At 35.3% G+C, this 23626-nt stretch overlaps 1 protein-coding gene across 1 annotated transcript; it reads right to left on the reverse strand.

Moving 5' to 3' along the window:
• Positions 1-693: 693 nt before the first annotated feature.
• Positions 694-23169, reverse strand: zgc:165423 (uncharacterized protein LOC100101646 homolog). The gene is given in 20 exon segments (XM_051101699.1): positions 694-2072; positions 2210-2310; positions 2419-2645; positions 2741-2864; positions 2990-3212; positions 3377-3519; positions 6373-6525; positions 6528-6640; positions 6733-6895; positions 7001-7021; positions 18220-18475; positions 18646-18743; positions 18855-19099; positions 19192-19321; positions 19440-19662; positions 19750-19892; positions 20999-21267; positions 21360-21522; positions 21626-21646; positions 23041-23169. Coding segments are annotated over 20 exon segments (3132 nt in total). The 5' UTR covers positions 23096-23169; the 3' UTR covers positions 694-1811.
• Between the last annotated feature and the right edge of the window lie 457 nt (positions 23170-23626).

Consider the following 23626-nt stretch of genomic DNA (forward strand, 5'->3'; position numbering starts at 1 on the left):
AGGTTTGAGTTAAGGGCCTATCAGTGAATAAACATATCGGATGCAATGAATTCAGCAACTGTATTGGCAGTTTTTTTGTCAAAAAAGTTTATATATATTTTCATTACAAAAAAACTAAGCTGCATGTAAGTGAAGAAAGAGATTGGTTTTGCTAGATCAAGTTCTTAGATCATGGTATAACTTGAACACAATGCAAAATCCAATCTTTTAATCATCTTGATCATGTCGTGCTTAGAAAATATTTGAAAAATGCTTTTATATTGCTACTGAACACACCTCAGCATAAGTATTTCAATTATGAATAACAGGTTTGGCTTCGTGGCCTCGAGTTGAGCATTTTTCAACTTTTTACCACTTGTCTTCTCAAGATGTGATTACATTGTTTCGTGGTTGAACGTGTTTCTCTCTGCTACCAGATAGACTGGTCTGAAGCGTGCATGCAAAAGCATGCAAAGTTCATGGGTGAGAAGATTTTAAGTCTATTAGCTTTATTCTTAGGTAAAGAATACTTTAATACAGCTAACATTATATGACAACAAAAATCAAACCAAAAGAATTTTCTGCAATATATATCTTCTACAGCCTGACATCTACACAAATCTCTTCATGTTCTCACTGAAGCCTGACTGGCCTTAGGCACATGTAAACCAGGAAAACATTTCAATGTAGTATACAATGCAGTGACTTAAGTGAAAAAAAAAAAAAAAATTCAGTTAGTCATTCTGTCATGCACTGTTAGAAAAAAAATGCATTTTTTAAGGGTACAACAGCTTGTCTTTCACACAGTACACTTAAAGGGGCCTCTCTGTACTTAATTTACCACTTAAAGGTTAGTAGCAACACCTTAAGGGTACATATATTGTAAAGTACTAATATACATCTTTTGGGGGAGAAGAAGCGTACTGCCCAAGTGACAAGCTGTTGAGCCCATAAATATACAATTTTTGCATTTTTTTTTTTTCTGACAGTGTGCTAAATCAGCTTGTCTTATGACTCTCTACAAGACTTGCCAGCATATAAACTTTCAGTAAGGGGTGTTTACATTGTTTGTTTGTTTTCTTTTGAGTGTCTTTGGAGATGAGGAACAAAACACAAAGTTTTATTAACTCCCAAACTGAGTAAAAATATGCTAATTGGTGCAGCTGCTTATATTTATATAGTCAAAACACAGAATGAAATTCTGACATCTTGTAATGTAGATAAAGCATCCTTACAACTCTCACAAGATGCATATAAACATGAGTTGTCCATCTCTATCTTACCTATGTGTTAGTAAAATGCTATAGCTTTATGATCAAAGCTCTGTAGTTTTTATTGTGGAAAAAAATTAATCCCCACAATAAAAACTAAAATTAACTGAAATTATGAACTAAAATTAATTATTTAAGAAATCAAATGATTTCGAAAAAATTGATGCATGGATAAAAGCAAACTGTTGCTTTAGTACTGTACGTATTAAGTATCTTGAAATATTACTAACAATATGAAAAAAACCCTTAGGAAAATCCTGAGTTTACCTATGGCTCAGAAAGTGATAATTCAGGACAATAAACAGAAATAGAGAAATAATACACTCTGGAGTTTATTTACTGGTGTGAGTTACGAAAACTAAGAAACAAAACTTTTTTTTTATGTACTTTGTTTTATTTGGAATATTCAAAGTTTTAAGAGTTCACCTTAATTACTTTATTTTATTCAAATTAAAGATTTATATAGCTATATTTTTAAAGCAAGAGCAAATAGCCTGTAATACCCTATACAATGCACTGCATATGTTAGTTAATTCAGTGATGAAGTGACAGATGGCCTCTTCAGTAACAGGCCTGGAGGATTGCTGGGAGAGAGAGCAGAAGGATGTAGGTGAGAGAGAGGGGCGAGAATGACTCCGTCCCAGCTAGAAGAGTTGGGACGGTGTCGATAGTGTTCATCACAAAGTAGATGAAGGGAGAGGTCTGGATGAAGACTGTGCTGTTGGAGTATGTGTTGTTCTCACTGCCAGGGGGAATGGACAAAATACCAGTCTGAACCCACATGTCACCCATTCTACATACCAGAGGACTTCCGTCATCATCCTGAATGAGAGTGAGTTAGAAAGACTGTTACAAACTTAATTCAAGTCAACTAGACATAGTATGTAGTAACTTCAACTCTTTCTGTCTGAAAAATCTAATGACAAGACCGAAGAATTAAAAAAGGATTCTGCAGATACCTGCTGAACATCCAAAAATTGTGTGCAGATGTTGATCCCTGTGCTGTCTGAAGGATCACAGTTTACAATGGTGGTCTGGAATTCCTGAAAATGTAGATTAGCTTAAGAGGAAAGAAAAACAAATGAGAGAGAAACAAAAGGATCATTATTGAGGCGCCATTGAATTTCCCGCTATAACAAAGTCTAAGAAAGTTATTACATAAACTCACTTGTAAAATCTGCAGCGTTCCAACCTATTACTGAACACTGAGTACCAGGGCCAAAGGCTGAATAAAATAGGTTAAGCTCTAGTTTGGCATTGTAATAAAATTGATAAGACAGTTGCAGGAGTGCTACACCATTGTCAGTAAAGACTTTTGTCACATTAGCTGTCACTCTGGAGCAGCCGCTTTTGACAACATAGAGAGTAACGGACCATCCTTTCGTACCCATGAATCTGAAAAATGAGAAGTTGTAGAATGTGAGGGACCAAGTCATCAGTTTTTAGGTAACAGATTTCATTTAAATTGAAGTCTTTCCTAAAATGATTACCTGGCAATGCAGCTCGCAGAGGTTATGACGAGTAGGTCAGAGACCAAAGTTCCTACACACATTGTAACATTGTTATAATTTACACTAGCCATCCACGGCCATAAACCTGCAGAACCTCCACACACTGCCGATGGAGAGAAAAACGAGAGAGGAGGAGAGGTAAATGAAAATGTCGGCTAAAGGAGATGTTTAAGCAAGCTAATAGATAACCTCATTTTGCCTGGTCATGGTCATATTAAGAACACGTACGTGTAGTAGGACAGGTCTCATCCAGAACAGGAGCAGTGGAGTTAAAAGGGATGAAACCCACATTATTCATGCCGACATGCTGAGTGATCCAATTCTGGTAGTTAGACACTCTGGAGTACACACCAGGATAATTAGGCTCAGCACAACCCTGACCGAAACTCACGACGCCAGCCTGGATCCATCTAGAGCCCTGTTTGATGACCATTGGACCTCCAGAGTCACCCTGTATAGTGACAGAGAATCAAAAACCTCTCTTTGAACTGCTCGCTGAAATATGTAGACGAATCATTCCATGTTGATCATGTTGATTCAAACATTTGAACAATTATATCTTAAAATGAAAAATGAATTAACATTAATTAACAATTAAAAGTATACTGTTAATACCTGACAGGAATCTTTTCCACCTTCCAACGTTCCAGCGCACATCATGTTGCCTGTTATTGATCCTTTATAGAAGCAGTTACACTTAGTGTTTCCAACCACAGGCACATCCACCTCCTGTAGGACCTTAGGTGAAGGAAGTGATACTGCGAAACAGTGAAAAAGAAAAACTCATCGTTATCACTCAAATAACAAGCAGAGATTATATGTGTATGTATATAATCTAAATATATAATATAAATATATTTATATATATATATATATTATATGTGAGAGTTAGAAGCAGAATAAAAAGATTTTTAAAAACTGGTATTGTTTGTACATCCATTTTAGTTACATCAAATTAAACTAAGTAAAGATGAGAAATGTTTCCTTGGCAACAAGCTTAAAGAGGTCATCGGATGCCCATTTTCCAGTTGATACGATTCTTTTTAGAGCTGTTCTGTTGCATTTGCCTTTAAATGCTAATGAGCTCTGCTCGCCCCTTCCCTCTCTTCTGTGGGGTGACGAGTCCGTAATGTTTACTTTAGGCTACGTCTACATTAATCCGGATACATTTGAAAATGGAGTTTTCATTTTAAAATGCTCTCCGTCCACACTAGCGTTTTCAAGCGTTTTCCAAAAGTTTCTCATCCACACTAAAACGTAGGAAAACGTTAAATTCGCCATACTGCGCATGCGTAAAAACTCACTGAGATGATACAGACGGAAGAGACAATAAGTTTTCACAGAATTCTTGGCAGGATCATTTTATTTACGGAAATATCTTATCATTCACTAAAGCGTCCATGTCGCACGCTCTCATGTTTGATCTAAAAAGCAGTTGCCCTCACGTTTAACTGCATGAGTCAGGATAGCAACTGTGAGTACATTTTCTGTCATCTTTTTAGGACTGTAACATGAAGAGTGTAGAAATATATCTTTAGCAGCAGTGTGAAAGTGAATAGCACATAACAGCCACAACTACCGGTATAAACATGGATATCTATTGGTACAATATGCGTCACATGACTAAACATGCGTCATCGTTTTCAAAAGCCTCTGTATTCACAGTCTCCACTGCAACGCGAAAATGGCGTTTTCAAATTTATCCACTTTGGAGAGCGTTTTCAAAAAGCTCCGTTTTCGACCAAAAACGCCATCTCAGTGTGGACAGAAGGCCAAAACGGAGAGAAAAAGATGCGTTTTCAAACAAAAACGTATTAGTGTGGACATGGCCTTAGCCGCATTTAGCTGCGAAATTGCTAACTAGCACAGTATTAAGAAAGGCAATGTGGATAGATGCATAAAAAACCCTTAAACTCATTCTTGCTGTAGGTGAAGCTGGATCACGAATGATTCGTGCAAACATACACGCATTTATGTAGATCGCTGGGTGCATTTCCTTCTAAACCGGAAGTAATGTTAATCCTCTGCGTCTTCAGCGGCTCAGATGTTGGGAGTAAATGACGACGGCTATGTTCATTACTACATTCAACAACAGAACACCTCAATTGCTCAATCTGAGACATTCTTGTCTTCCCCTGCACCGGAGTCGACACAATGGCGGTTGGACTGTTACAGCTCACTCAGCTCATTCAGGGCGGGTCTAAGGTAAGATGGCTGTGTCAATCAACTAACGTGAGAGCAGCCTGGGTTTTTGTGACATCACACAGACAAGATGCTAAGAATGGCTTGATTTGAAAAAGGGGATATTACTTATAAAGATAAAAAACAGTGGGTGGATTTTCATTATTATAGGGTGGTACATATACACACACTGCCAAAACACATTTATGTTCAAACATGTAAAAGTGAGTTTTGTATCCGATGACCCCTTTAAGGAATTTTGAAAAAATATCTTTTTAATTATTTTAGTTAATTTTAATTCAAGTAATGATTTTCGTGTGTCTGACTGTAGTTTTAGTTAACGATAACAACTCTACCATGGACTTTCAAAGTCGCAAAAGTTGATAATGTTCGAGAGATCACACACTTTTATCTGACATCTTTAACAAAATCCAACTCTTAAATTCAGCATTTTTTTTTCAACCTTTTGTCTTAATTTTAAAAATATTTAAACCAGGGTTATTACAGCTAACTATAACCAAAAACATAAAACTGAATTATTGTTACTTGAAATAAAATAACTTCACATTTATAAAAAACGTAAACATGTTTTTTCATCTAGTTGCCACAAAAATACTTCTCATTTTCATTTAATTTAAATTATAATTAAAAAATAAAAATTCATTAAACTATATAGATAAATATAAAAATGTAACTAAAATGTAACTAAAATGAAAATGAGAAAGAAAATCTAAAAATAAAGACTAATTTAAACTAATAATAACTCAATGATACTAAAAAACAACTGATCTAAAAAATGCATTTGGTTTCATCAAATGCTTCTCATATTTAAAATATTTGAACTGCGAAATTAGGCTTGGCAATCTCCAGTGTTTTAATTGTGTTTTAGTCGCCATACGTGTTTGCTGATGTGGTGCTGAATGGAAATTGCCAAAATGTGCTTGCCAATGCATGCTATATGGCACAAACAGTAAAAGTATGTTAGTACTAAATTCCAAATTCAAAAACTTTATGCAAATATGATGTTTGGTCTAAATGTATTATATTTACAAATTGGTATATATGGCTTGGGGTTTGGAAAAAAAAGTTGTTGTTTTTTGGCATTTTTTTGCCTTTATTACGTAGTATAGTAAAGAGCATTCAGGAATGAACTGGAACAGAGAGAGGGGCATGGGACTGGGAAAGCACCACAAGCCAGGACTCGATCTAAGATTGCCCAAAGTGCAGCTGAGCTATGTGTTAAAGTGCTGCCCATGCTATTGGTTCCAATGGAAAGAAAGCTTGAACTCTAATCAGTCATAAATATGATGGTTTCATCTGGCCATGTATCGAAAGCAAACATTGACTATACACCCTGTATATTTTATAGACATCAGACCTCAATTGTCTTGTGGCACCAAGTGGCAAGTATGAAAACCCTTGCTTCTCACCGCCTGAAAAAATGTCTCCCCAACCCGTGACCCACATCGTGTCATTGTTGAATGTGCTTCCATTTGCTGCCAGACAAACTGGTTGGATGTAATTACTGAAGGCCACAGGTGATGAGAGACGCAGCAGAGCCATGTCATTGTCATGGGGAGGTTGTTGTATTCTGGATGAACTATGACTTGAGAGACATTTCTAGACACCTCATTTGGATTGGGTAGTTCTTGACTCTGTCGACCCAGATACACAGTATAGACCGTAGGATCAGGATTGCTAAAAAGACAATTAAGACCAAACACTGTTTAGAATCACACAGTACATTGAGGTGAAGGAAATATGCTAATAAAGATGTTTGAGTGGGTTACCTTGGAAAGCAATGAGCTGCTGACAGAACCCATTCACTGTTGATGAGTGATCCGCCACAGAAATGACTCCCACCCTCGTGAAGGCTGACCTGCCATGGCCAAGCGCCGGCAGAAGCGTTTGTGCCCCCCACAATTTTTGTGCTGACAGGCGCTCTGCCACATGCTTCAAAAAATGAGAGGGAAAAGACCATTACACTGATGCTCTCACAAAAAAAGTTGATGTTACACAGAAAAAAAATGTATTATTATGTGATGAAAAAGCATTTACCCGAAGGCTGGCAGTCACACCCTGGAGGAGATGGCACAACATCAAATGTTAAAAGAAGAACCGATATTCACCAATAACATCAAGTAGCTGAGGTACATGTGAGACTCACATTATCTGCTTACTATGTAATCTTTTCAATCTCAGATATGGATTGCAAGAAAAACATTGCAATGGCCATTCAAATAAAAAGTTTTAAGAAAATCTTTCTGCAGAATAATTTCAGAAATTGACACTATTAATGTTATATTATTAATATACTAATTAATATGTTATATGTGACCCTGAACCACAAAACCAGACATAAGGTTACATTTTTTGAAATGTATACATCTAAAAGCTGAATAAATAAGCTTTGATGTATGGTTTGTTTATGAGACAATAAGACTATTTAAAAATTTGAATCAGGATGCAAAAAATACATACTATTAAATAAAAAAAAAAAAAAAATATAAATATTAAGAAAATCACCTTTAAAGTTGTCCAAATTGTTTTTAGCAATGCATACTAATCAAAAATTCAGTTTTGATATGTTTATGGTATGAAATATACAAATATCTTCATGAAACATGATCTTTACTTAATATCCTAATGATTTTTGGCATAAAAGAAAAATCAAACATTTTGACCCATACAATGTATTTTGGATATTGCTACAAATATACCCATGCTACTTAAGACTTAAGGTTTTGTGGACCAGGGTCACATATATTATTTTTAATGTATGCATTTTACATAAAATCAACTAAAGTAAAATTATAGCATCTGCTCAAATATTTAGTAACACACACACACACATTAAAATTATAATACATATTACAATTTGTACAATAATAATAATAATAAATAATAATAATAAATAATAATAATAAAAAAAAAAGTGGTACATTGAGTTTTTGTATTGGTTTTTCAATTATTTAATGAATTTTGTCATGAGCAAATAATAGATTTTATAACGAACATTATATAAAGATGAAGGCATTTACCTTTGGTTAGGAGAGTGATAACAAAGACCAAACTCAGTGTCGAGAACATCTTCAACTTTCTGTTTTCACTGCTCACTCTGAACTTATATATTGCCTAGATCCTTTACGTGACGCACACCTCTCCTGATTTTTTATTTTTTTGTTAAAGTCTATTGAGCTGACTTGGTCACACCTACATGCAACCAGATAATGAAACCAAAAACCTTTATAGAATGGAGATGATGACAAAATTGAAAAATATTCAAAGATTTTATCATATTCAATAGACCAACATGACTCACAACATACCAGAGCTTAACATAAAGCACATTTGGACTGTGTTGTGTACATTTTAAAAGGTTTGATGTATTTGCTTCAGAACACATTCACTTTAAGACACAAATTAAAATGAAATGAAATTAAATTAACCTGTACTGTTCAGTTTAGTTCTGTATCAGTATTTTGAACATTGTAGTTTATTACTACAACAAATGTAGTTTCTTTGAGCTTTCCAAACACAATAGTGATATCAGTGTACAGTTTCCTAAGTTTTGGTTTATACTTCTTTAGTAAGTTTCAAGTGTTTTAAGCACTTTTTATATAATTAAAATAGTTTATTCTTTTTATCAGGGTTTTTGGAAAATAAACAACAAGGTTTGTGGATCATTCTTAATAAAATGGACTCTATGAACACACAATTAAGGTATATATCAAAAGTACAAACACTCCTCATGTTCAGGCCCCATATTCATGAAAAATCTTTATTTTTCTTAGAAATGAAATGTCTTAGAAATATGGGTATTTCTTCTTAGAAAAGAAAAGATCCTAGTAAAAAAAAAAACGTAATTCAGAAAGCATCCTAACCTAATAAGAAGTTCACTTCCAGAACAAAAATGTACAGATAATTTACTCACCCCTTTGTCTTTCAAGATGTTCATGTCTTTCTTTTTTCAGTCGTAAAGAAATTATATTTCTTGAGGAAAACATTTTAGGAATGTTCTCCGTATAGTGGACTTAAAAAACGCTGGGTTGTTTTTTCAACCCAAATGCTGGGTTGAGACCGCTGGGTAAGAACGTTGGGTTAATTTAACCCAATTTTGGGTTAAAACTGGTCTTAATTTATAACCCAGCGGTGCTGGGTTAGGAACGCGGACTCGAGAGAGAGCAGGCACGTCGTGTCCACCGTACGTCAAAAAGTACGAGAAGCGGCCATTTTCTCAGCGTCTGCAGATGGAAGCGGGTGAAGGACGATTTTCGGTAAGTAAAGATTAAAAAATGTAAAATCATCATTCATTATGTGTGTCCGGGAGTATTTTAAGACTTGGAACGCGGGAAAAGTCAGAAAAGAGCTTTTATTGTAAAATACGCTGACGCGGTTTTCGCCTCAGAAATAGTCTTAACGGCCTCTTCTACTGAACGGAAGAGATAGCTTTAATACAACGTCTGTGAGTTTCATATGTCATATTTATACAAGATTTAGGTGTTAATAGAGGAGCGTTAACCGATTTACATGTTAATTCGTAAACTTTTTTTTCCCGCGATTAAACTGAAAGTAGTTTCTTAAAGAAAACGGCGTCGTGTAACGAAGACTAGGATTAATTATTTTAAGGCTCATTAAGTTTTAATTGTTAAAAGTAATGTTTTGCATGTAATGTTTCAGACTTGTTGAGCTTTGAGTCTTCATTGTGTCGGCGGCGGGAGTTAACGACACAGAAGACCGCGAGTGAGAGGAGGCGATCGGCTCAGCTTCTTCAGAAGAGACGGAAAGACGGTACAAGGCAAGTAAAGGTCATAATTCCAAATAATATCACCTTTAATGACTATTAATAAAAGAATGGTTGCATTTTTAGAGATTGAAAGCCAGAGACATAGGAGAGCTTCATTCTTTCAGGATTAATGCGAGTTATTTTTAGAAAATGCATGTTTCTGTTGTCTTCTGCCTGTTTACTTCACATTTTGATACAACAACAGTATGATGACTTGTTCACATTTTATTTAAACCATTGATGTCCGTTTTTTGCAGAACTCAAACCAACTTTGGGGCTAACACCACAGGCACCTACTTGTGTGAGGAGGCAAATTTTCTGAGCTTTAGAAAAGAGGAAAGGCGATTTAAGGCAAGTAAAGGTAATAATTTAATGTTATCTTTTATTTGATTTATTTATTTATTTGTCTAAGAGTAAAAATATGTTTTATGTAGATGTTCAAAGCCAGAGACAGGATAGATTCATTCTTTTTTGATTGATATGAGCTATTTGTAGAAAATAAATGTTTCCATTGTCTTCTGCCTGTTTACTTAATATTTTGATGCAAAAATAGTATGATTGCTTGTTCACATTTTAATTAAATAATTGATGTGCATATTTTTCATTGCAGAACTCAAACCAGCTCTGGAGTTAACGGCACGGAAGGCCGCGTGTGAGAGGAGGTGATCTCCTCAGCTTCTTCAGAAGAGAGGGAAAGACAGTATAAGGCAAGTAAAGGTCATAATGTCATAATTCCATATTATATATTTTTTTGACTAGTAGTAAAAGAATGTTTACTTTTTTGTAATAGGAGACATAGGAGAGCTTCATTCTTTCAGGATTGATGTGAGTTATTTTTGAAAATACATGTTTCTGTTGTCTCCTGTTTGTTTGCTTCACATTTTGAACAGTATGATGACTTGTTCACATTTTATTTAAACCATTGGTGTCTGTGTTTTTCATTGCAGAACTCAAACCAACTTTGAACAACACAGAAGCCTACTTGTGTGAGGAGGTGATCTTCTCAACTGCTTCATAAGAGAAGGAAAAGCGGTTTAAGGCAAGTAAAGGTCATAATGTCATGTTATCAGTTTTTTTTTTTTTTTGTCTAAGAGTAAAAAAAACATTTTATGTAGGTGAGCCAGAGACATTATGTAGAAAGCCAGAGACATAGGTGAGCGCTTAATTCTTTTGAGATTGATGCAGGTTATTTGTATAAAATACATGTTTCTGTTGTCTCCTGTTTGTTTGCTTCACATTTTGAACAGTATGATGACTTGTTCACATTTTAATTAAACCACTGATGTCTGTGTTTTTAATTGCAGAACCTAAACCAACTTTGGAATTAATGACACAGAATCCTGCTTGTGTGAGGAGGTGATATTCTCAGCTCGTTCATAAGAGAGGGAAAGGTGGTTTAAGGCAAGTAAAGGTCATAATTTTTTTTTTTTTGTTTGTTTGAATAAGTGTAAAATAATGTTTTATGTAGAGGTTAAAAGGCCAGAGACATAAGAGAGCTTCATTCTTTTAAGATTGATGGGAATTATGTTTTAGAAAATAAATGTTACCGTTGTCTGCTACTGTAGTATTCTAAAGCACTGTGGTAGACAAAGACAATAAACAACCACACAATATGGCTGAAATAATAAAACAGTCTAGTTACCCATCCTTACAGAATTGGATGCACCTCTGTTTGAAAATGGTTACATTTGAACTTAATATTTTCTTTTTTAAATGTTTTTCTCTTTTAGGCCACTGATGAAGAGCAGGTGGTGACTGGGATGAATGCTGGACAAAGAGGAGAAATGATCTTTCCCCCAAACTGATGCAACAGTGGTTTTAAAGGAGGAGGCTGCCCTGGATAATGTCAAAGATGTTGCACGCCTTTGCTGAGCTGATGGGACTTCATGACTACATCAATTATCTTAAAGAGATAATGAAAATTGGCAGTGATGCATTTTCTGTATGCAATCATGGACTATGAAACAAACCGTAAGTGTATAGTCTAAAAACAAAATGTCAAATGCTTGTTCTGTGTTGTTTAGCAGAAATGGAGTTCACATTCATTCATACATTCATACAAGAAACTATTAACTAATTGTACAATTATTGTAAAGTATTGTTTTTGTACAGTAGTTTTATACAATATACAGAATTTACCAGACAAAATAGTCAGCAGATGTTCAGTGCTTCATTTATAAACTCTGTACCTGCTAATGCCATACTTTTTCTGCATTTCTTTTCACATGCATGTTACTTTTGAATGTTTTCTCTTGTTGTAGTTTTTAATAAACATTTATCTTTTGATAGTCATTCTGTGTGTGTTAAAGTGATTTTATAATGATCAAGATTTGTAGATTTAATGCCTAGCTCAATTTTGGGTTCATTTTAGCCTAGCAGTGTAGTAATTTTAAACCATAAAAAAGCAACCCAGCATGCTGGGTCAATAATTCAACCCAACTTGCTGGGTCAAAACAACCCAGCGTTGGGTTCGTCCCTTTTTTACCCAGCGCTGGGTTGCCAAAATAACCGAAATTGGGCATTTTTTAGAGTGTATGGTGCACCCAAGTTTGAACTTCCAAAATGCAGTTTAAAAGCAGCTTCAAATGGCTCTAAATGATCCCAGCCGAGGAATAAGGGTCCCATTTTCTAAACAAACTGACAATATACTTTTTTTTTGTGATGATTTGGGTCTGTTACAACCTTCTATAAGCAAAGAGGTCACACAAACAATTACAGCACTTTCAGAACCTTAATGTGTCACTGTTCTTTTCCTATCAAATATGTTAAGTACAACATTAACAGCATGGTAAATAAAAAATAATATATATACATATATATATAATGTGTGCGTGTAAAGTAAAACATGAAGAATTACGCCTACAACTTCAAAGTGAATGCTTATAATAGACCCTACACTTAAAAGTGCTCTTTTATTTCCTTCTTGGACAACCAATCAATCACAGTCTTCAAAAGGCTGTGTCATGACTAGCTACCAGGCCGGTCCTGCCTCCTCACCAAGATAAAAGTTTTTGTCTTTTTCTCACTTAGAGTTTTCCTTAAATTGGTCCTGAATCACTCCCAATACTTCCACAATCAGTGTATTTTTGGCAGACGTCAATTTGAGGGTTAATTAAGAAAATTAACCAGCCATGCATATTTATTCTATATTATTATGCAATTGTATTTGAAAATAGTAATACTAATAATACAGGTATACTTGGGGTCTGAACTACAGTGGAATTATTTAGTGTTTTTTATACATATTGAAGCCAGTATCTCTGCTTCAGTGAAACTGCACCTCACACAAAAATGTAAATCTTGATATGTTTATCACGTTTGGTGTCATAACACAAAGAGTATCACAGTTCTGACATGTGATACAATCCTTGTAAAAACTTGCTTGGCATGCTAGATAAATGTTACATTCCAAAATCTCCCATGGAAATGAAGACATGCAAATCTCAACACATTGTCTTAATGTGTTAGGGCAAAATTAGGGAATTAATACATTGACACATTTAACTAATAACAATGTATTGATTACTTAATCTATGAATCATATAGAATGTTCATTTGTTGCTGATTAAGTAATTATTAATAAATGGTTTAGTTCTTCATGAATTATACATTAACTTGTGATTATCTGTGCATTAATTAAGCATGAATTAATGCATATTTGTGCCCATGTATTGTAAAGTGTTACCCATTTATCCCAGCCTGGCACAAATGGCTCAATTAGTTTCGGGTTTAATTAAGGCCCGCAGTGTGTTGTGATTGGTTAGCTGCCCCACTGTGTTGCGATTGGCGAACAGCTTAGATGGTGTTTCAGTACTGCCACGCCCCTTTTCAAAGAAGCAAGTTAGCGCAAGCTAGATTAAAGTGATTATTACGTTTTAAATATGGATATTTTTCTTACAAAAACGCATCAATTCACTACAGGAGGCCTTTATTTTTGTTATATTTTTATTTTATTTTTATTTATATTTTCACTGTAAAAATAGCGATCATGATATTAAAAATATCATGATCGCTAAAATGTACCTTCGGAATTTCATTCTGAATGGCCGCAGGTTACTGACGTCTTCACCACCGCGTCTTTGTAAAGTTCTTATAGTGCATCCATAATTAAAATAATCAAAAACAAATTACAATTATTTTATGCATACAGAATCTCACAAGCTGTTCACAAGTTCGAAATATCTTTTAGTGTTAGATTGCCATTGTATTGATTACACAGGATAGAATTTATTTATTTATTTATTTTTATTGAATCAGTAATTTCTGTAATTCTGTTTTTCTCCACGTTGCATCGCTAAAGTTAAGTTAATCCCCCACCTTGTCCCTACCCATCCCCCATCAATTTGAATTTCCATAGGCGGGATGGAAATTTATTGATATTCTAATGGTCCGCGTTGTGACATCATTGTATGTGGAAAACAAACGGTGTAGTCCAAAGGAGCCGTTCGTTGTAGTTCTTGAAAATAGACTTTTTAAAAAATGAAATATCTCCCTTTGGAGAGGACTTTGAGATTTGTAACTTTGAAGATGTTTTTTATGCCCCAAGATACACACCACACACTGACTAAAATTCAAAAAGTGAAAAAGCATAATAGCATCCCTTTAAAAAAAAAAAACTTTCCCACGTACTGCCAGACCGGAAGCGTTAGCTTTAGCTATTATGCTTTTTTGGCTAATGGTTGCAGGCTTGCCTTCTAGTGGCTTTGGAAGGGTTACTAGAAAGCTACAGGCAGGTGAGTTTTTATTAGGGTTGGAGCTGAACTCTACAGGACTGCAGCTCTCCAGGACAAGAGTTCACCACCCCTGCCCTATAGCATGATGTAAGGTTTAATGCATACATTTTCTTGCTTTTTTAATCAACTGGTGCAAAATAATTACATTCAAATCTGTATCTTGACTTGTTCTATTAAGAATTCAATAAGAGGTTGTTGAGATTATATCTGACTTTTGATAGCAGACTGGTATTTTATCAAAATCTGATTCCAGTTTGTAAATTTACTCATCTCACTTCAAAGAGGCACGTGTGACATTATTAAACTCTTTTTAAGGGAAATTATCTAAAGCAAAGACTAAAGTTTCCATTTGCTCTCCATTTAATATTATTGTGGGAAAAAAGAGCCAATTGAGATACAAAATTCGGAGATACAAATTGTAAACAAGTTAGGTCAAACATAATCTGAAAATTATTAGTAGTCTGTCACGGTATACAGGTCTACTGGCTCTCTCTCTTTCTCCATTTCTCTCTCTCTCCCTCTCTCCCTCTGTGTGTGTGCTTGTGTTCTCTCTGCTGATGAGCTGATCAGGTGCAGCTGTGGCTTGTTAGCTCCTCTATTTAATCCCTTGCTTCCTACCTTGTGTTGTCAGATTGTTGTTGTTGAGCAGTGGTTCCAGTCCTGGTGGAGTTCTCTTGCCAGCCAGTTCTTTCTAGCTTGGATCATCCTCTGTGATTCCTTCCGGATTCTCGTGGGGGACTACACCTTGCTCTTCTGCTGCACGTTCCAAGAACTCTCCTTTGCACCCGTGATATCTTTCCTCGGATTTGTCTGCTTCAAGGTTTCCAATAAACTGTTTTACTTGCACTTGCGCCTGACTCCTCTGTTATTTTCACGGACAGAGTCAGAATATGTAGATTGTTATTGACTAAAATTTTTGTCATCCAGTTTGTGATTCTCTCTGACCTTTTTGTATATAAATACTAGAGGAGGATCAAAACAGTTTTGTTAAGAGGCCCAAACTGACTAAAAATATTCATACCCCTTTTTTTTTTTCATGTTTTTTTATGTTGCTGCCTTTATTTTAAACTGCTTTAAATAACTTTTTTTTTTTTTTTTTTTTTTTTTTTTTTTTTCCCACATCAATCTACACTCCATACGTCATAATGGCACAGCAAAAACAGGCTTTACTGTCTTTGCCAAGTTATTACAAATAAAAACCTTAAATGATTCCATTGCATAAGTATTCATACCCTCATCTGGGACAGTTGAAAATTAGCTCAGGAGCATTCATATCGCTTGTAGGTGTTACTACACTTAATATGAAGTTAACCTGTGGCAAATTCAATTAAATGGGTATGATTTGGAAAGGCACACATATAATAAAAGGTCTAACAGCTGAAAATGCATATCAGAGCAAAAACCAAGCCCTGAGGTCAAAAGAACTGCCTGCAAAGCTCAGAAACAGGATTGCATCAAGGCACAGGTCTGGGGAAGAGTTCAGAAAAAAATCTGCAGCATTGAAGGTTCACAGAAGCATGTAGTCTCCATTACTCTTAATGGAGGAAGTTTGAAACAACCAGGACTCTTCCTAGAGCTGGCCTCCTGGCCACACTGAGTAATTGATGGAGAAGTGCTTTGGTTAGACATGCTGACCAAGAAGCTGATGGTCAGTCTAGTTGAGCTCCATGATCATATGTGGAAATAGGAGAACCAGAAGGACAAACATCTGCAACAAGATTCTGTGGTCTGATGAACCTCAACTGCAAACATCATGCTTGGCGGAAAGCAGGCACTGCTCATCGCCTGCAGAGTACCATCCCAACAGTAAAGTGTGCTGGTAGCAGCCTCATGCTGTGGGAGTGTTTTTTAGTGGCAGGGATTGAGGGACTCAACAGAGTAGAAGAAAAGCTCAATACACCAAAACATAGAGATAGCCTTAATGAAAACCCAGTCCAGAGCATTCAAAACCTCAGACTGGACAGAAGGTTCTCCTTCCAACAGGACAATAAGCCTAAGCACACAGCACAAGGGTGGCATATAGACATAGTCATTGAGTGGCCCAGCCACAGCCTGGGCTTGAATCCAATCAAGTATTTCTGGATAAACCTGAAAATGTGCGTCTGCCCCCATCCAAACTGACAGAGCTTGAGTGGTGAAGTGCTGAGGAGAAGAATGGCAGATAACTGCCAATAGAGATGTGCAAAGCTTGTCGCATCATACTCAAAAAAACTTGAGGCTGAAAAGGTGCCTCAGCAAAGTAGTATACAAAGTACTTCGAAAACTTATGAAATATACTTATTTCAGTTTTTTTATTTTAATAAATTTACGAAGTCGTGACAATTCTGTTTGTGCTTTGTCATTATGGCATACACTACCGTTCAAAAGTTTGGGGTCAGTACATTTTTATTGTTTCAACATTTTTTTTTTTTTTTTTTTAAGAAATTAATATTTTTATTCACCAAGGATGTATTAAGTTAATAATTAAAAGTTTATTAAAAGTTAATAATAAATAATTTACATTGTTATAAAATATTTATATTTTGAATAAACACTGTACTTTTTAAACTTGTTATTCATGAAAGAATCCTGAAAAAAAAAATTACAGGTTTCAAAAAATATTTGGCAGCACAACTGTTGATATTATCCAACATTGGTCATTCTAATAATAAATCTGCATATTAGAATGATTTGTGAAGGATCATGTGACACTTAAGACTGGAGTAACAGCTGATAAAAATTCAGCTTTTCATCACAGGAATAAATTCTATTTTAAAGTATGTTAAAATAAAAAACATTATTTTATATTGTAAAAACATTTTGCAATATTACTGTTTTTTTTTTTTTTTTTTTAATCAAATAAATGCAGCCTTGATGAGCATAAAAGACTACTTTAAAGACTATTACAAGTCTTACTGACCCCAAACTTTTGAACGGTAGTGTATGCAGTGCAGATTGATGTAGAAAAAAAAGTAATTTAAAGCAGTTTAACATAAGGCAGCAACATAACAAAACGTGAAAAAATGAAGGGGTATGAATACTTTTGCAAGACACACATGGTCAGTAAATAAAATAAAATTATGATATCTTGTAATATAAATGCATATAAATATCAGCTGTCACTTGCTTTCTCCCAATAATATATCTTAGTTAAATGATATTTACATACTTAGCTTTATGGTCAAAGCTGTGTAGTGTTTACAGTGGGAAAATATAATGCCAGAAATTTAAGAGAGTTAATAAGCATACTGCATTAAAACAGTGGATTCAAAATTCACAGTTGAGGTATGACTGCAATGTATTAATAAAACAATTAATCATATATTAATAAAATAATAATTAATTATTTATTAACAAAGTAATTTAAAAGAAAAATGAATAGCTCAAAAATGGATAATTCTCTTCAGGTTTCAGGACAATAAACAGCTTTATTATGGATGATACATTGTCTTCTTAGACACCCATCTTTAGTGCTGACAGATTTCCATAAGCACACATTTGTTTAAATTGTCATTTATAGGAGAAATACATTCTGGAGTTAATTTACTACAGAGTGTGAGTTATAGAAATTGAGAAAGAAAACATTTTTAATGTACTTTGTTTTATTTGGAATATAAAAAGTGTTATTTTACACCTTATTCCACCTTAATTATTTTATTCAAATTAAAGATTTATATAGCTATGTTTCTAATGCAAGAGCAAATAGTCTGTGATTCCCCATATCATGCATTGCATATGTTAGTTAATTCAGTGATGAAGTGACAGATGGCCGATTTAATAAAAGGCCTGGAGGATTGCTGGGAGAGAGAGCAGAAGGATGTAGGTGAGAGAGAGGGGCGAGAATGACTCCGCCCCATCCACAATAGATGGGACGCTCTGGATAGTGTTAGTCACGAAGTAGGTGAAGGGAGAGGTCTGGATGAAGACTGTACTGTTGGAGTATGGGTTGTTCTCACTGCCAGGGGGAATGGACAAAATACCAGTCTGAATCTGCATGCCGCCCATTGTACACACCAGAGGACTGCCATTGTCATCCTGAATGAGAGTGAGTTAGAACAATTAAGTGCATAATTCAAACACTCAGAGGCATATTTCCTGGAAACATTTCAATAGAGATGTAGTATGTAGTAACTAATTTGTAAATCTGTTTCAATCTGAAAAATCTAACGACAAGCACAAAGGACTGAAAAGGATTCTGCAGATACCTGCTGAACATCCAGAGGTTGTGTGCAGATGTTGGTCTGTGTGGTGTGTGAAGGATCGCAGTTTACAATGGTGGTCCGGAATTCTTGAAAAGATGGATCTGTTTATGAAGAAAAGAAAAGCAAACGGGAGAGAAACAAAAGGATCATTGTTGAGGTGCCATTGAATTTCCTAAAGGAAAAAGTCTAAATAAGTGATTATATAAACTCACATGTTGAGCCTGCTGCGTTCCAACCAATTACTGAACACTCAACACCAGGACCAAAGCTTGGATAATACATGTCAACCGGTAGATTGGCAACGTTAGAGAATGGATGAGACAGTTGCACAAGTGCTACACCATTGCCTAAAACATCATCAAAAAAGACTTTTTCCACATCAGCTGCAACTGGCATGCTGAAGCAGCCCCATTGGACAACATCAAGGACGACTGTCCATCCATCCGTACTCATGAATCTGAAATATAAAATGTTGAATGTGAGGGCACAGTTAATCAGTTCCTAAGTAACTGATTTCATATAAAATGAAGTCTTTTTTAAAATGATTACCTGGCAAAGCAGCTCGCAGAGGTCATGACAAATAGGTCAGAGACCAAGGTTCCTACACACATTGGAAAATTGTTATAATTTACACTAGCCATCCATGGCCACGAACCTGCAGAACCTCCACACAATGGCGCTGGAGAGAAAAACGAGAGAGGAGGAGAGGTAAATGAAAATGCCGGTTAAAGGAGATGTGTAAGCAAGCTAATAGATAACCTCATTTTGCCTGTTCATGGTGATATAAAGAAACATACGTGTAGTAGGACAGGTCTCATCCAGAACAGGAGCAGTGGAGGTAAAATGGATGAAACCCGCATTATTCATGCCGACATGCTGAGTGATCCAGTTCTGGTAGTTAGACACTCTGGAGTACACACCAGGATAATTAGGCTCAGCACAACCCTGACCGAAACTCACAACGCCAGCCTGGATCCATCTAGAGCCCTGTTTGATGACCATTGGACCTCCAGAGTCACCCTGTATAGTGAGAGAGAATATATATCGATTTCTACATTTCATAAAATATTATTACATTAAATAGCACAAGCAATGTACTATTGATACCTGACAGGAATCTCTTCCACCTTCCAGCGGTCCAGCGCACATCATGTTGTCTGTGATTGATCCTCCATAGAGGCAGTTACACTTTGTGTTTCCAACCATGGGCACATCCACCTCCTGTAGGATTTGAGGTGCAGGAAGGGATACTGCGAAACAGTGAAGGAGAAAAAAACATCATTAATGCTCAAATAACAGTCAGAGGTGATTTTGAATAATATACTGATCTTTAGAAACATCAGCACATCAGCTGACATTAACAGGCTATAAACATGTCTTTCTTTCTTTTCAAAAACATTGAGGAAAACATTTCAGGATTTTTCTTTATATAGTGGACTTCAGTGGGGAACAATAGGCTGAAGGTCCAAATTGCAGTTTCAGTGCAGCCTTAAAGGGCTCTACACGATCCCAGCCAAAGAATAGGGGTCTTATCTAGCGAAACGGTCTGTCATTTTCAAAAAAAACAAAAAAACCAAATATATATATATATATATATATATATATATATATATATATATATATATATATATATATATATATATATATATTAAATAGTTTTTAACCACAAATGCTCGTCTTGCACTAGCTCGACTTCATGCATTACGTAATCACGTTGGAAAGGTCACGTATGCTTTGTTCTTTGTCTGTGTACTTCGGTTGGGCAAAAAAGCCATCTCATTTTGTTATAACTATCCTCATCGTTGTTTTTCGGCGTTTGACTTTCTTTGCACGTTCGCTTTGTAAACACTGGGTCGGTACTTCCACCTGTTTCAATGTAATTATGTAAAGTCGAGCTAGTGCAAAACAAGCATCTGTGGTTAAAAAGTATATAAATGTTAATTTTTTTTAGAAAATGACTAACTGTTTTGCTAGATAAGACCCATATTTCTCAGCTGTGATCATGTAGAGCCTTTTCAAGCTGCATTGAAACTGTAATTGGGACCTTCAACCCGTTGATCCCCATTGACGTCCACTATATGGAGAAAAATCCTAAAATGTTTTCCTCAAAAACCTTAATTTCTTTTCAACTGAAGAAAGAAAGACATGAACATCTTGGATGACATGGCAAAATTTGACAAGTTTTTATTTTGGAAGTGAACTAACCCTTTAAATGAATCAAACTGTCAAACTGGTATGTATGTATGTATCAAAATTCCACATTGACTTCACACTCTGTATATTTTACGGATACATCCGAAAAGCATAAAACCTTGAGCATCATTTGGCATGCATTCAAAATCATCTTGCTTCTTACCGAAGGAATTAATGTCTCCCCAACCTGTGACCCACATTGTGTCACTGTTGAATGTGCTTCCCTCTGCTGCCAGACAAACTGGTTGGATGTAACTAGTGAAGGTCACAGGTGATGAGAGACGCAGCAGAGCCATGTCATTGTCATGGGGGAGGTTGTTGTATTCTGGATGAACTATGACTTGAGAGACATTTCTAGACACCTCATTTGGATTGGGTAGTTCTTGACTCTGTCGACCCAGGTACACAGTATAGACCGTAGGATCGGGACTGCTAAAAAGACAATTATGACCAAACACTGTTTAGAATCACACAGTACATTGAGGTGAAGGAAACATGTTATTAATTATGTTTGAGTGTCAAACCTTGGAAAGCAGTGAGCTGCTGACAGAACCCATTCGCTGTTGATGAGTGATCCGCCACAGAAATGACTCCCACCCTGGTGAAGGCTGACCTGCCATGGCCAAGCGCCGGCAGAAGCATTTGTGCCCCCCACAATTTTTGTGTTGAGAGGAGCGCTGCCACACGCTTCAAAAAAAGAGAGGGAAAAGACCATTACACCGATGCTCTCAAAAAAAGGTGAAGATGTTACTCAGTAAATTGTATTATTATGTGATGAAAAAACATTTACCCAAAAGCTGGCAGTCACACCCTAGAGGAGATCACAACATCAAATGTTAAAAAAAATGTTAAAAAAGACAACCGATATTCACCAATAACATCTAGCCACTACATGTGAGACTCACATTATATGCATACTAAGTAATCTTTGTAATCTCAGATATGAATTGAAAGAAAAAATGTTGTAATTGTTAAGAATTAAAAAAGGTCTGTTTGAGATTTGTTTTCTGCAGAATAATTTAGAAATCAACACTATTAATGTATTTTTAAGCACAACATGAAATAAAATTTTAAAGCACCACATGAAATAAATTTATAGCATTTAAGAATATAAGTAGATAGAGAGATATAGATAGATAGATAGATAGACAGATGATTGATAGATAGACAGATAGATAGATAGATAGATAGATAGATAGATAGATAGATGGATAGACAGATAGATGATAGATAGATCGACAGATAGACAGATAGATAGATGATAGATAGATAGATAGATAGATCGACAGATAGACAGATAGATAGATGATAGATAGATAGATAGATAGATCGACAGATAGATTGATATAGATAGATAGATCGACAGATCAACAGATAGACAGATAGATAGATAGATAGATAGACAGACAGATGTATAGACAGAAAGATGATAGATAGATAGATAGATAGATAGACAGATAGATAGACAGATAGACAGATAGACAGATAGATAGATAGATAGATAGATAGATAGACATAGATCGACAGATCGACAGATAGATAGATAGACAGATAGATAGATGATAGATAGATAGATAGATAGATAGATAGATAGATAGATAGATAGATAGACAGACAGATGTATAGACAGATAGATAGATAGATAGATAGATGATAGACAGACAGATGTATAGACAGAAAGATGATAGATAGATAGATAGACAGATAGATAGACAGATAGACAGATCGACAGATAGATAGATAGATAGATTGATATAGATAGATAGATCGACAGATAGATAGATAGATAGATAGATAGATAGACAGATAGATAGATAGATAGATAGACAGACAGATGTATAGACAGAATAGATAGATAGATAGATAGATAGATAGATAGATAGATAGATAGATTGATAGACAGACAGATGTACAGACAGAAAGATGATAGATAGATAGATAGATAGATAGATAGATAGATAGACAGACAGATAGACAGATAGACAGATAGACAGATCGACAGATAGATAGATAGATAGATTGATATAGATAGATAGATCGACAGATCGACAGATAGATAGATAGATAGATAGACAGATAGATAGATGATAGATAGATAGATCGACAGATCGACAGATAGATAGATAGATAGATAGATAGATAGACAGATAGACAGATAGACAGACAGACAGATAGATAGATAGATAGATAGATGAAGGCATTTACCTTTGGTAAGGAGAGTGATCACAAAGACCAAACTTGGTGTCCAGAACATCTTCATCTTTCTGATTTCACTGCTGACTCGAAACTTATATATCACCTGGATCCTGACGTATACACACCTTTCCTGATTTTTCTATTGAAGCCTGGGTTCCCTTGGTCACACCTACACAATGACACTAAAAACCCTTATACAATGGAGACGTAAAAAATGTTTTAAAAATATTTAGACAAAGATTCTGTCATATAAAATGGACAAACTTGATTCTCAGCACAAAAAAACAGTGTGTGAACTTTACATAAAGGACATTTTGACTATGTTATGTGCAGGCACTATGTATGTTTTATGTATTTGCTTCAGAACTTAATAACTAAACAAAATGAAATATTTGATCATGCTTTGGAGTTTTGCATTTAGATCAATATTTTAAATAATTTACTTTGTTGCTGTCAGTTTCTTTAAGCTTTTCAAACACAGTGTTATTATCAATGTATAATACTATAGCACATTAATGTATCAAGTGTAGAAAGTACATTATGAAAATGCCATTGCTTTGAAATATTTCCTTTAGATTTAATAAATGTTTATGTT

The sequence above is a fragment of the Labeo rohita genome, chromosome 3 (genome assembly GCF_022985175.1).
Source record: "Labeo rohita strain BAU-BD-2019 chromosome 3, IGBB_LRoh.1.0, whole genome shotgun sequence".
Taxonomy (NCBI): Eukaryota; Metazoa; Chordata; class Actinopteri; order Cypriniformes; family Cyprinidae; genus Labeo; species Labeo rohita.